The sequence below is a fragment of the Carlito syrichta genome, unplaced genomic scaffold (genome assembly GCF_000164805.1).
Source record: "Carlito syrichta isolate Samal-C Ts95f unplaced genomic scaffold, Tarsius_syrichta-2.0.1 Scaffold290461, whole genome shotgun sequence".
In the NCBI taxonomy this organism is placed as follows: Eukaryota; Metazoa; Chordata; class Mammalia; order Primates; family Tarsiidae; genus Carlito; species Carlito syrichta.
The window spans coordinates 11-13269 of NW_007234557.1; the positions used below are offsets into that span (position 1 = coordinate 11).

General features: G+C 41.1%; 1 protein-coding gene across 1 annotated transcript; it reads right to left on the reverse strand.

Annotated features, from left to right (window-relative positions):
• Positions 1-473: 473 nt before the first annotated feature.
• LOC103256607 (serine/threonine-protein kinase RIO1-like) lies at positions 474-12267 on the reverse strand. The gene is made up of 6 exons (XM_008054434.1): positions 12038-12267; positions 7547-7745; positions 5834-5924; positions 3879-3948; positions 2674-2716; positions 474-590 (listed from the first exon to the last, which is right to left on the reverse strand). The coding sequence occupies exons 1-6, from the start codon at positions 12106-12108 to the stop codon at positions 474-476; spliced, it is 591 nt and encodes a 196-aa protein (XP_008052625.1). The 5' UTR covers positions 12109-12267.
• Positions 12268-13259: the final 992 nt, after the last annotated feature.

Consider the following 13259-nt stretch of genomic DNA (forward strand, 5'->3'; position numbering starts at 1 on the left):
CTAATTTTTGATTTATTGTAGAGATAAGGTCTCTCCAAGTTGCCCAGGCGGGTCTCGAACCCATGGACTCAGGGAATTCACTCACCTTGGCCTCCCAAAGCGCGGGATTACAGACTGAGCCACCGAGTCTGGTTTCTACAATTTTTTAATTAGCTAGGAACGATAGTACACATCTGTAGTCCTAGCTACTCAAGAGACTGAAGAGGGAAGACCACTTGAGCCTGAGTTTGAAGCTGTAGTGAATTGTGATCATGGACAACAGAGACCTTGTCTCAAAAAAAAAAAAAAAAAGGTACAGTTATGTGCACAACTCCCTATCTAATCACAAATATTAATAAAGCCAGTTTCAGGAAAACTATATTAAAGTATCCTATGTACAGTTTTGTTTTTCTTTTTAAAGGCACAATATATTTGCTAAATAAGTGCCTTAGTTTCATCTGGTATCTGAAATAAGAAAACTAACACGAAAACATTCAGTCATCCAAAGAAAAGCTCACTTCTTTTCCTGTACTAATGCAGCCATTTATCTCTGATATGATTCCTCTAGTCAACATCTTGAACAAAATCATTCGTGTTCTGGGATCCAACACCTAAAAAATGAAAAAAAAAATTCATAAAGACAGTACACCAAATCTTTCTCACTAAAATTCTATGACAATTACTAAACTGAAGAGCTTAATTGTACTATGCTATCCTGGTTGACTAAATGAATGAGGCAAAGGTCAAAGGAGCAAGAAACAACAAACCAACAAGTTCATCTAGCCATGGAAATCAAGAGCTACCTAGTTCGAGGAAAACAGAAATTGAGTCTAGGCCAATGTTAGCTAATAGAAATATAAACGACATAAGTAATATTACATTTTCTAGTCACCACATTTAAAAAAGTTAAAAAAAGAAACAGGTAAAAATGATAGTCTTTTACATATGTTGGGTAAATAAAATTTATTAAAATAATTTCACCTGTTTCTTTTTAACTTCTTTAAATGCGATGAGGCCACAGCTTGTTTTTCTATAGTCTGTAAACTAAGACTGGGTTTTACATTTTTAAAGAATTGCTTAAGAAAAAAATCAACAGAAACTATTTGTAGGCTGCAACACTCAAAATATTTAACAGTTGGCCTTTTCAAGAGTCTGTAGATCCCTGCCATTATAGATGAGTAAATCAGAGTAAGGGCCTCTTTCCAAAGTTAAGAGTTGACCTTGAGTAAAAAGAGTTTCAAAGTCCTCTTTAATAAACAAAAGGCAATTAATTTAAAGTCTGTTCTTGTCTGAAAGTAAAGCAGCCAAATATCTATATGCAATTTCACCAGCCAACAGCCCCTGGTGGCTCAGGTGGTCCCACCAGCTCCCGGAAGTGAGAGTCTAAACTGGCCAAACTCAACTATACTTCAGGGTCTGTCCTTCAAGGGGGTGGCAGAGCTCATGCCAGAAATCTAGGTTAACGTAAACAAAATAACCTCAGAAGACTGCAGGACTAAAAGCCAAACTACAAGCATGGCAACTACAGACGGATGAAAGGAAAGTGAGTGAATAGGTACTAATTTCCAATCTTTCACCACTGCACAGGTAAGCAAAGAGGGAAAGGCAGCTGGCTGAGTTCACGGATTCAGGTACAGACCTGTGCGTCTGCAAAATTGGTAGTTAGACCAGTAAAGGGCATAGGAAAGAGTAACATACAGATGGTTTAAGAATAAAATAGGAAAAGAGAAATGACAAACTTATAAACAAGTAAATATTTTTAAAAGATAGCTTAAGAGTCAAATTATATACTCTCTCATTCAACATAAATTCTGAAGGAGAAAAAGGATTCCCTGCCTCTGTTATTTTAGGGTCTTTGGAACGTAAGGCCGCCTCACTGCCAAGGTAGATCAAGTATGATTATTTTGTGTGCTTTCAATCACACAAAATAAATTGGAGGACAATGAAGACACAAACCCCAGACTCTGCTTCTGCCTCATGGTGGAATTCAATAGTGCAAACGGTTCTGGATCTCAGATTAGGTGCTACTCTTGGAGATTGGAGATGGATGGAAGGGGTGCTTATGTCTTAAACCAAGGGTCTGTGGGGGAAGAGGCTACCATGCTAAAACATGTGTTGGTGCGTATGTGTATGGTGGAGAAAGGAGTGGCAGGTGGCAAAAGCAGTGTTCTCACCCGATTGATCACATTCATCACAAAAAATCTGGGCCAGTGCTAATAGCCAATCACATCCCTCTGGATGTGGAGAAATTAGGGGCCAATTTCCCCCCATTCTCGAATAAAAACAAAACCAGCATAATTTCTAAACAAAGAAATTTAAAGGCATTACCAGCCTCTCTGTCTCTCATACCCACATCCCCTGCTCTGTGGCAGATACCTGACCTATCTTGTGGGAAAGCTCACAAAATTCTTACAGACCTTGCTTTAAAAAGATTCCTGGTCTGATCATCTCTCTGCTTCCCCCAAGAAGAAGGGAACAGCACTGCATGGTGGCTCTACAGGGTCACAGAAGGACCATGACTCAGGCTTATCACTAATAGTATTATTAATAAAGCAAACTGGAAACTATAAAGAGGCTTAATTTATATAGGAGTAATTTTAGGTAACATTAGCATCGAGCAAGAAGGATGATATAATTCAAAGAGAAAAGAAATGCTAATTCAAAATAAGAGCTTTCAACACATTTAAATGGTACCTGTTCTACAGTGGCTCGGTCTGCCTTATCTTTGATGCGATACCTAACCAAAAACAAGAAAGTATAGTTGACACAAAATTCAGTGAGAAGCCAAAATAAAAACCTTGTACATCAATGATGTACATCATTTCATGAGAATTCCTAAATAGGTAGTTTCTTTAATAACAGATTTTATGATCTGATTGTGGAGTCTTTACTCAGTGACACTTTCTTCATTCCCCCTGAATATGCAATTTTGTTCTCTAAGGCAAAAGGGGTATGTGTGCCATAGGCAGAAAAAAAAGTCTATCCATATTTCAGAAGCATTAAATAAAAAAGTAGCGAAGGCAAAGGGAACTACAGTGAAAAAAAGTTAACATCAAGTCTGTTGTACTGTTCTTCAAATCTTTAATTATTGTATTCGTACAGAAGAAAAGTCATTTATAAGGCTTTTTCTTTAGTTATTTTCCACAAAGATTCAACCTTTTTTTTTTTAACTCACTTCAAGACAGTCTTTAAAGGTAGACTCTAATTTGCATCAGTTCACACACTGGGTGACTCAATCTAGCACACTCTCCTAAATTAATAAAGGCTTAACCACATACCAAGATTCAGACAGACACTTTAGTGAAATAACAAATGACTACGGTGGTTCTTAAAAAGTTGGTATCTCTCAGACATAGCAATACATCAAAAAGGAAGTTGATTTTTAATTTCAGTTCTAACACTGTTAGTTGTATGATCTTAGTGTCATTTTCATTCAATATAGTGATAATACTTTAGAGTTATTAGTACATATGCTAGCCATATCTTAAACAATTGGTTTTGTGAACAGAAGTGTAAACAGAAGCAGTTCTCATTTATATCATTAGTTAGTTTTTTAGTCGTGTCTTGAATTTTTAAAAAATACTTTGTGGAAGGGAATAATTCTTAATACATTTTAGAAAAGGAACATCTTTACATATTTTAAACTGAAATCTACAAACACTGTTACCCTCATGGAGCACATTTGTGAATTTCACAAGATTATAGTTTCACTATGTATTTCTTAAGAAGATTCATTTAATATTTTCAATTTACAAAGGCATTTAAGCTAAAAAAACAAACAAAAAATGTTAGTTTAAGCACACAAATAAACATCTTCTGCAAAAGAATTATGACCAAGATGCTACTTAGTCTAGAATTAATCCCTATCTTCCACATTTTATCATTAATATATTACTTACATATCTGCTTCCTTTTGTCTATTCTTTTCAGTGACCTTATTTATGACAGAATCAGTAACATTCAGTTTATCTAGAAATATAAAAAATCCACAATGTAAACAATATGTAAGACAAAAGGATATTAACAGTTTTGCTAAAAAGGACACTTCTCCCCTCTTCCTTTTCCTCTGTATTTTCTCAATAATCTATTATAGTAGGATATATTTTAGTAACAAAAAAATTTTATGTTTTATTTTTAAAAGCAAGCACTGGCCAGGCTCGGCGGCTCAGCCTGTAATCCCAGCACTTTGGGAGGCCAAGGAGAATGGATTGCCTTAGCCTGAGGGTTCAAGACCAGTCCTGGTAACTTGGCGAGACCTTGTCTCTACAATAAATAAAAAATTAATCAGGCATGGTGTGCGCCTGTAGTTCTGGCTACTTGGAAGGCTGAGGCAGAAGGATCGCAGAAGCCCAGCAGGTTGACACCAGGGTGACCATGAGCATGCCACTATACTCCAGCCTGGGTGACGGAGTGAGACTCCAACACAAAAAAATAAAAAATAAATAAATAAATAAAATAAAAGCAAGTGTTAAGTTATGTTTCATAAAAAATGTCCCTTCATCACTACAGCTGTAAATTTTGAGCCACGGAATTCTAGATGCAGAAATTTCTCAAAAATGCTATATTTACATATATTCAGTTTCAGACTCTTGTTAATATTTTGTATGACCAATATAGATAATGTAACTGCATAAATTCAAGTTTCATTCTAAAAACTTCAGCTTCATTTCAAGTTACAAGTTTATGATAGACAACAAAGACCCTAAAATACTTTTATTAACTCAGCATGCATTGACAGCTTATATGAGAGACATTGTGCTAGGTTTATAACAAGTAAAGATCATAAGAATAGAAAGATGACCTTGCATTTATTTATTTATTTTTTTTGAGTTGGAGTCTCACTCTGTCGCCCAGACTGGAGTGCAGTGGCCGCTCTCGGCCACCACAGCCTTGACCTGCTGGGCTCCGGTGATCCTTCCGCTTCAGCCTTCCAAGTAGCTGGAACTACAGGCGTGCGCTATCACACCCGGCTAATTTTTTTTGATTTATTGTAGAGATAAGGTCTCACCAAGTTACCCAGGCAATCCACTCACCTCAGCCTCCCAAGGCACGGGATTACAGGCTGAGCCACTGAGCCAGCTTGACTTTGCATTTCTAAAGAAGTGGTGATTCAAATCAACATTCTGATTCCTTGCATTGGACAGCTACCTAATTAATTAACGCCTACATAAAAATAAGAAGTCTCTAGTAAAACAAAATGTAACTTTATTCAGCACTCTGGTATTTTCAACCACCTATGAGATGACCCTACTACAAAATCGAATACAAAACAATGACTTGAATGAGTATCTGTAACTTCAGACTCCTACAAAAGGTGAGAAAAGAGAACTTTAAAAAGCATAAGTTAAAGTCTTTGCTTAAAGCTATGTTCATTTGTTGGGTTTTGAGTCAAGGTTTCACTCTGTTGCCCAAGATGGAGAGCAGTGGTATAATAATACAGCTCACTGCAGCCTCGTCCTGAGTTCAGGCAATCCTCTTGCCTCAGTCTCCCAAGTAGCTGGGAATACAGCCACAAGCCACTACACCCAACTAATTTTTGAAAAAATTTTTTGGAGAGATGAGGTCTTACTATGTTGCCTAGGTGGTCTCAAACTCCTTGGTTCAAGCATCCTCTTACATTGGCCTCCTAAAATCTTGGAATTACCAGTGTGAGCCATCATTCAGGGCCTTTACTTGAAGCTATGTTTTAAAATCACTAAAATGTTTATTTCTCTAATCATTATTAATGAGTCGGTAACACCTGAATATATTCATTTCTTGATGTAATAATAGTGGCTAATAAAACTGTATCACACTTCATGGTTTTTAATGCATTTCCTCATAGTCTAGTGAGGTAATTTTTTTGTAAACTCACCTAGATTGATTTTATTCTCAAATTTCCGTAAGACCTTGTCCACTGGCGTAGACATTTTAGCCGAACTGCAGTTGGAAGTCTGTCGATTCACCTATAAGAAATGAGTTCCAGAGTCCAAGGTGCTAGTTGTAAATATAAACCTCAGGTTCATCATCACACTTTTTTCCCTTAGTTCACAGTTAGCTATTAAAGTATCAATACTTAGAGTGGCTGTGAGTGTGCCACTGCACTCTAGCCTGGGTGATGGAGTGAGACTCTGACTCAAAAAAATTTTAAAAAAATTTATTGTAGAGATAAGGCTCACAATAAATTAAATTTTATTTATTTTCTAAGTCAAAGTCTCACTCTGTTGCTCAGGCTGGAGTGTAGTGGCATGCTCATGGCTACCACAGTCTTGACCTGCTGGGCTCAGGAAAGGTAAGAATTCTTACCTAAGGAAAGGTAAGAATTAATTAAATTATCTCAAAACAAAGTTTTTAAGGCATTTGAAATAGAAGAAGGTTAAAGTTACTGGCTAGAACAAATAATCAGCATAATTTATTTTTCTTCTCTACAATATATACACTATAATAACAAATTAAAAGCGAATGTATTTTTCTAATTTGACTAGTTGATAGATTTAAAGTATGAGAATGCTCATTTAATCCCAAAGTGTATAACAAAGGACTAAGACCAGTATTACACTGGTTCATAATTCCACTTTAGGCCCAATAACTCAACAGAGGGAAAGTATGAGCCTTAGCAATCAAGACTGGTGCTATGCACACACGTGAATAGTGGCAAAAAGAGAAAGAAGTGGACACAATATCCAAATCCATAAGCAAGAGAACAGATAAAAAGGGCCTATAACAATCACTGACTGAATTCTATTATCTCAGCATGAAACTCTTAGGTTGGGTTGTTTCTTATTTGTATAGAACACCACAATATTTTCACTTAAAAAAAAAACTTTTGTAGCTGGGCTTAGTGGCTCAGCTGTAACCCCAGCACTCTGGGAGGCCCACACGAGTGGACTGCCTGAGTCCACGGGCTTGAGACCCGCCTGGGCAACTTGGCAAGACCTCGTCTCTACAATATATCAAAAAATCAGACGGGCATGGTAATGTGCACCTGTAGTTCCAGTTACTTGGAAGGCTAAGGCGGAAGGATCACCAGAGCCCAGCAGGTTGATGCTGGGGTGGCTGTGAGTGTGCCACTGCACTCTAGCCACCCAGCAGGTTGATGCTGGGGTGATGGAGTGAGACTCTGACTCAAAAAAATTTTTTAAAAATTTATTGTAGAGATAAGGCTCACAATAAATTAAATTTTATTTATTTTCTAAGTCAAAGTCTCACTCTGTTGCTCAGGCTGGAATGTAGTGGTATGCTCATGGCTACCACAGTCTTGACCTGCTGGGCTCAGGTGAAATTTTCCACCTCAGCCTTCCAAGTATTTGGGACTACACATTCATGCCACCATGTGTGGCTACTTTTTTGATTTATTGTAGAGACGAGGTCTCACTATATTGCCCAGGCTGGTCTTGAATTCCTGGGCTCAAGCAATTCTCTTGCCTTGGCCTCCCAAAGTGCTAGGATGATAGGCGTGAGCCACTGTACCTGCCTCAATCCCAATTGATTAATTAGCTATAACCCAGAGGGCTCCAAATCCCCATGGACACAGGTAGGAATATATAAGCAGACTACATAAAGATATGAAGAGTCACTTATAAAATACCTGTGGGTTACTTCCTCCAGTCCAGGTATAACCCTTGGTGAGTTTTCCAACTCCTTCATCCCAGTCCCAATCATCATCATCATCATAATCCTCCTCTTCCTCCATCTCATCTTCACCCTTCTTCTCATTCATATTATCTTGAAGGTCTTCAAACAGGATGTCATCTTCCTCTTTAATTGTACTCAAGTCTTTGTTTTCACTAGAAATAATAATGTTTTGGCATATTTACACACACCCTAACTGAACTCACATATTAATTATGACACAACAGATTAATTTATATTGATAAATCTAAAAGGTTTCCTTAAAAAAACATGTCTCCCAATAAGCTTAATCTTTTTAGTACCAAGTTCTTCTGTTTTTCAGTTTTGTCGCAGTTGTTTGCTTATTCGCCTTGCCCAAATCCCATTAGGACTGTACTAAATTTGCTTCTGCCTTGCTGAAGTTAAAATTTACATTGTTATCTTCTCTGCTGAATAAACTGACTGACCAGTACAACAGACTTGATTCTAGGAAAACCATTCACAGAGCCACTATAAAAGAGCAGAAAAAAAGCTGGTGGCTCATGCCTGTAATTCCAACTACCTGGGAGGCTGAAGTGGGAGGACCACTTGAGGCCAGGAGTTTGAGACCAGCCTGGGCAACACTATGCGACCATCTCTAAAAAAAAATGTGTTTTAATTAACAAGGCATGTTGTCGCTCACCTGTACTCCCAGCTACTTGGGAAGCTGATGCAAGAAGAGTGCTTGAACTCAGGAGTTTGAGCTTGAAGTTTGCTCTGATTATACCACTGCACTCCAGCCTGGGCAACAGAACAAGACCCCTGCCTCTAAAAGTAAAATTCGCCAGATGCGGTGGCTCAAGCCTGTAATCTCAGCACTTTGGGAGGCTGAGGCGAGAGGACTGCCTGAGTCCAGGAATTCGAGACCAGCCTGGGCAACTTGGTGAGACCTTATCTCTGCAGTAAATAAAAAAATTGGCTTGGGTGTGGTGGCGCACACCTGTAGTTCCAGCTGTTTAGAATGCTGAGGCAGAAGGATCGCCTCAGCCCAGCAGGTTGAGGCTGCGGTGGCCGTGAGTATGCTACTGCACTCCAGCCTGGATGACAAAGTGAGACACCGACTCAAAAATAATAATAATAATAATAGAGGAAAATTTACGAGGCGGGGAGAAAAAGTTTTGACAAAAATTGAGAATAAGTAAGTCTAGGCAGCCTTGCTTTGAACTCACTACTTTGCAACAAAAGAAGCTGCATCAAAATTTGCGTTAAAGAACTCTGCTAGGCTGGGTGTGGTGGTTCATGCCTATAATCCCAGCACTTTGGAAGGGCAAGTTGAGAGGATTGCCTGAGCCTATGGGTTTGAGACCAGCCTGGGAAACCAGGCGAAACCTCATCTCTACGATAAATCCGAAAATTAGCCGGGTGTGGTGGTGCATGTCTGTAGTTCCAGCTGCTTGGAAGGCTGAGGCATAAGGATCATCTGAGCCCAGCAGGTCAAGGCTGTGGTGGCCATGAGCGTGCCGCTGAACTTCGGCTTGGGTGACAGAGTGAGACTCCAACTCAAAAATAAAACCTGCTGCTAGTACTCTTGTTCATGAGGAAGAAGTGGTGAATACAGGGGCCAAACACTATGAACGAGTGAAGGAGGCTGGTATAAGATAAAAGAAGTAGGGACTAGCAAACTGGGGGAAGAGGTCCAGGGCAAAGGGAGCACAACTAGTAAGGCTGGGTTTTTGGTTTGTGTGTCTGTTTTGCCATATGAGAATTCAGGCCTATTGTTACCAGATCTTAGTTTTTAAAGAGAAGCCAGAAATCTGTATTTTTATAGAAAATCTTCCACTTACTTGGCATATTCAATTTTTATAAAACACTGCATAACAAAACATGTCTGTAGGCCACATTCAACAGGGGTACTACCAGTTTTGACCTCGCATATTGAGAATAAGGACAGAAACCATATAAAACAACTGCTAATATGCACTATCAGCTTAAAAAGTCAGACATGAATTTAAGAAAATTCAGGTGTAAAACCCAATTTTTGAGTCGGGGTTTCCCTGTCACCCAGGGTGGAGGGCAGTGGCAAGATCATGGTTTACTGCAGCCTTGGTGATCCTTCTGCATCAGCCTTCAGAATACCTAGGACTACAGGTGCACACCATCAACCCAGTTAATTTTTTAAAATTTATTTTGCAGAGACAAGGTCTTGCAATATTGCCCAGGCTGGTCATGAACACCTGGGCTCAAGCATTTCTCTTGCCTAAGCCTCTCAAAGTGCTAGGATTGTAGGTGTGAATCACTACACCAGCCTCAATCCCTATTAATTAGCCATGGCTCAGAGGGCTCCAAATCCCCATGGACGCAAGTAGGAAGAGAGCAAATAATCACTAAATGCCTGCTACTTACTAGGACTTCATAAATATACTCCATAAATTGATCCTACTATTACCAATAATGTAGAGTGGCATGTTAAAGTTAAAACTTTGCACAAAGGCTTCTCAAGTTCATCCATATAATTCTTTGTTGTAGGAGACAGTCTTCTGCATTGTAGGACGTTTATTACCATCTCCGGCCTTTACCTCAGATGCCACTAGCATACTACCACACCCAGTTGTGACAAAATTGCCTACGGAAATTGCCAACAGCCCCCTGAGTGGAAGTGGGAATGGCAGAATTGCCCCCCATTGGAGAGCCACTAGTTTATCCTCACAATATCCTATGGTGGATGGCTAAATTAGTACATTCTCATTACCATTAACTCATAACCAGCTACACTGGCTGTTTCTTCATGCTGCTTAACTTCTTCCCTAAGGCTTTTTGTATGCCGCTCTGTGACCGGAATGTCCTTCACATTTCTCTGCTTAACCCCTATTCATCCCTCAGGTATCGGTTTATTACTTGCTCAGGAAAGTCTTCCTTATTCTTCACCCATTTCTCATTTGTACTACTTATCAATTCTAATACGAATGATTTGCCTAATTATTTAACATAGTTTCCCCTAACAGAGTGCAAGCTCTATTATTCAGGATGATATTTACCTAACATATAGAAAGTGGTCGGCCAGGCATGGAGGCTTATGCCTGTAATCCCAGCACTTTGGGAGGCAGAGGCGAAAGGACTGCCTGAGCCCAGGAGTTTGAGATCAGCCCGGGCAACATGGTGAGACCTCATCTCTACAGTAAATCAAAAAATTAGTGAGGCATGGTGGCATGTGCCTGTGGTTCAAGCTACTTGTAAGGCTGAGGTGGAAGGTTCACCTAAGCCCAGCAGGTCGAAGCTGTGGTAGCTATGATGGTGCCACTATACTCCAGCCTGAGCGACAGAGTGAGACTCCAAAAAAAAGTGGTCAACATAGATTCACTGAAAATATCCCACCTGATTAATAATATCTACATGTAATGAATCCTTACTGTACACATAAATTACAAACCATTTTCTTGGAATTCCGAAATAACTCTTTCATTTTGCTTTCAGGTAGAAGTTATCCTTCATTTTACTTTCCTCAGATTCTCCACATCCAATCTATCACCAAATCCTGCCACTTCTACCTCCCAAACATATTTCTAGGACTTGAGGTCTAGTTCCCACCATCGTTGAACCTGATTATTACTTCTGAACTGGTCTGTTCCATTCTTCCTATCCATGCTCATCGTCTACATAAAAGACTGACTTATTTAAATCACAAATCAAATGGACATCATTCTGCTAAATCCTTCCTGTGGCTTTCTGTAAGACTAAAATAATACCTCAGCTCCTTACAATCCCTTAGTGTAGGGTTCTACGTGAACCTAGCCCCTTCTCACTACTCTATCATCACCGATCTATCTTCTCACTACCTCCATGGTGCTCTAAGGACACTGGCTTCTTCATCATCTTCCTGTCACAGCCATAAAGAATTCCACCTCCAGGCCTTTGGATTTGTTATCCCTTCTGCCTGAAATGCTGTTACCCATGCTCTTCAAGAGATTTGCTCCTTGTCGTTCAAATCTGGACTTAACCTTTCTCTGACCAGTCAGGACTTAGCATGTCAACCTATTTTAATTATCTGCATAGTATACATCATTATCTGATTTTTAAATGGTATGCTCCCTTCCAAGCAGAAGATAAAGCTCTATGACAGCAGGGACTTGATTTGTCTTGTTCATCCCTATCTCCAGCACCGAGGACAGAACGTGGCACACAGTGCTCAGTATTTGTTGAACGCTGGATGCGGTTAAAATGCAAAAATCTGTTTGCCAATCGCTAACCCCAACTCTGCCTCTCAGTGACGCTAACAGACCTGGGAACCGTAGACTCCCTTGACAAGCAGCTTCCGTTGATGAACGACCCGGCTGGGATGCAAAGAGAAGCAAAAGGTTACCAAGAGAGACTCTGGATGGTGACCCATTAGTCTCCCTCTAAACCACGAGCAAGTGTCACCTCCCCAAAAGAGGAGGGCAGAGATGGAGAGAGCAGAATCCCAACAGAGTCGGTGTGCCCTACGGAGGTCTACCTGTCGGAGGAATCCGCATCGTCAAACTGCCCGGGGACCACCCGGCTCATCAGCAGCCGCCGGTAGTCCATGAGAGAAACACGATCTCCAGCGCCACCAGGGGCCGTCTGCTCTGCGCGGGGACAGGAGCGACACAGAGACGGACCCACCCGCGGCGATCCCACGGCCTCTGCGCTGATCCCCGCCTTGCAAACCGCTCAGAATCTCACGGCGCCAGCCACGTGCTACAGGGAAACCAGGCCAACAACACGGCCACTCTGGCACTCCGGCCCAGAAACTCCGCCCTCCCGGAAGTATGCCTAGCCGGAAGTCCCTCCTCCCCGCCAGGCTGCGCTCCCGGACGGTAAGCGAGAGAGACATTCCGCACTGTCAGGCGGGCCTACGGAGTCGCCTGCCCGGCGAGGCACGTGCTGGCATGTCCTCCAGAAGTTTTCTGTTCCTGCGCTTCGCTCTGTGTGTCCGCTTGCGGAGGCCGCTCCAGCTGCCCACGGGCTGTCTGGGACCAGAGACGCTGAAGGCCCCCACGCCACGCCCGCGCAGGGGTCGCTCGGGCCTAGCGGGCGGCTCCTTTCCCCACCAAGATTGGCTGGCGCGGGCGGACGTCACACTGAGTAGCGGCGGCTCGCCTGCCGCCCGGCTCGAGGCCGGGGAAGACCTCGGGGAAACGGTTGAAAAGCGTCTCCTCCCTCCCGCCGAACCCTGTGCGGAGGGAGGAAGTGCGAGGTCCTTAGTGCGGGTCCAGGAGACTGCGGGCCCTGGAAGTGAGCACACATTCGCGTTTTAAGTAGTTCGATGCCGTGTTTTTAGGTGTAAATTAGTGCTTTTAAAAAGTCAAGGTGTGTTATAACAACTGAAGAAATTTTTAACCAAAACTTCAGTTTTTGCTAGTAACTCTTGTGACACGTCATTTAACGCCTATCTTAAAGCAACTTTAGAGGGTCTCTGGAATTTATCCAAATATTTGATGAATATTTAAAAGACCTAACAAACTTGATAAGGACAGAAATGAAAGATGGAAAAAGAAAGCCTGACTTTTTTTAAAGTGTAAATTGACAAATTGTGCAGTTCCGTTTGAAGGATGAGCAACATAGTAAATGTCATTGCAAGTTCTGGGCTCACAAAGAAAAAAACCTTTGGAAATAAGGCCCTTGGCTTTTATCGCGTTTGGAAGATGGGTCAGGAATTTTTCAGATCCCCTTCGCCACGACCCAGGAAACATTGT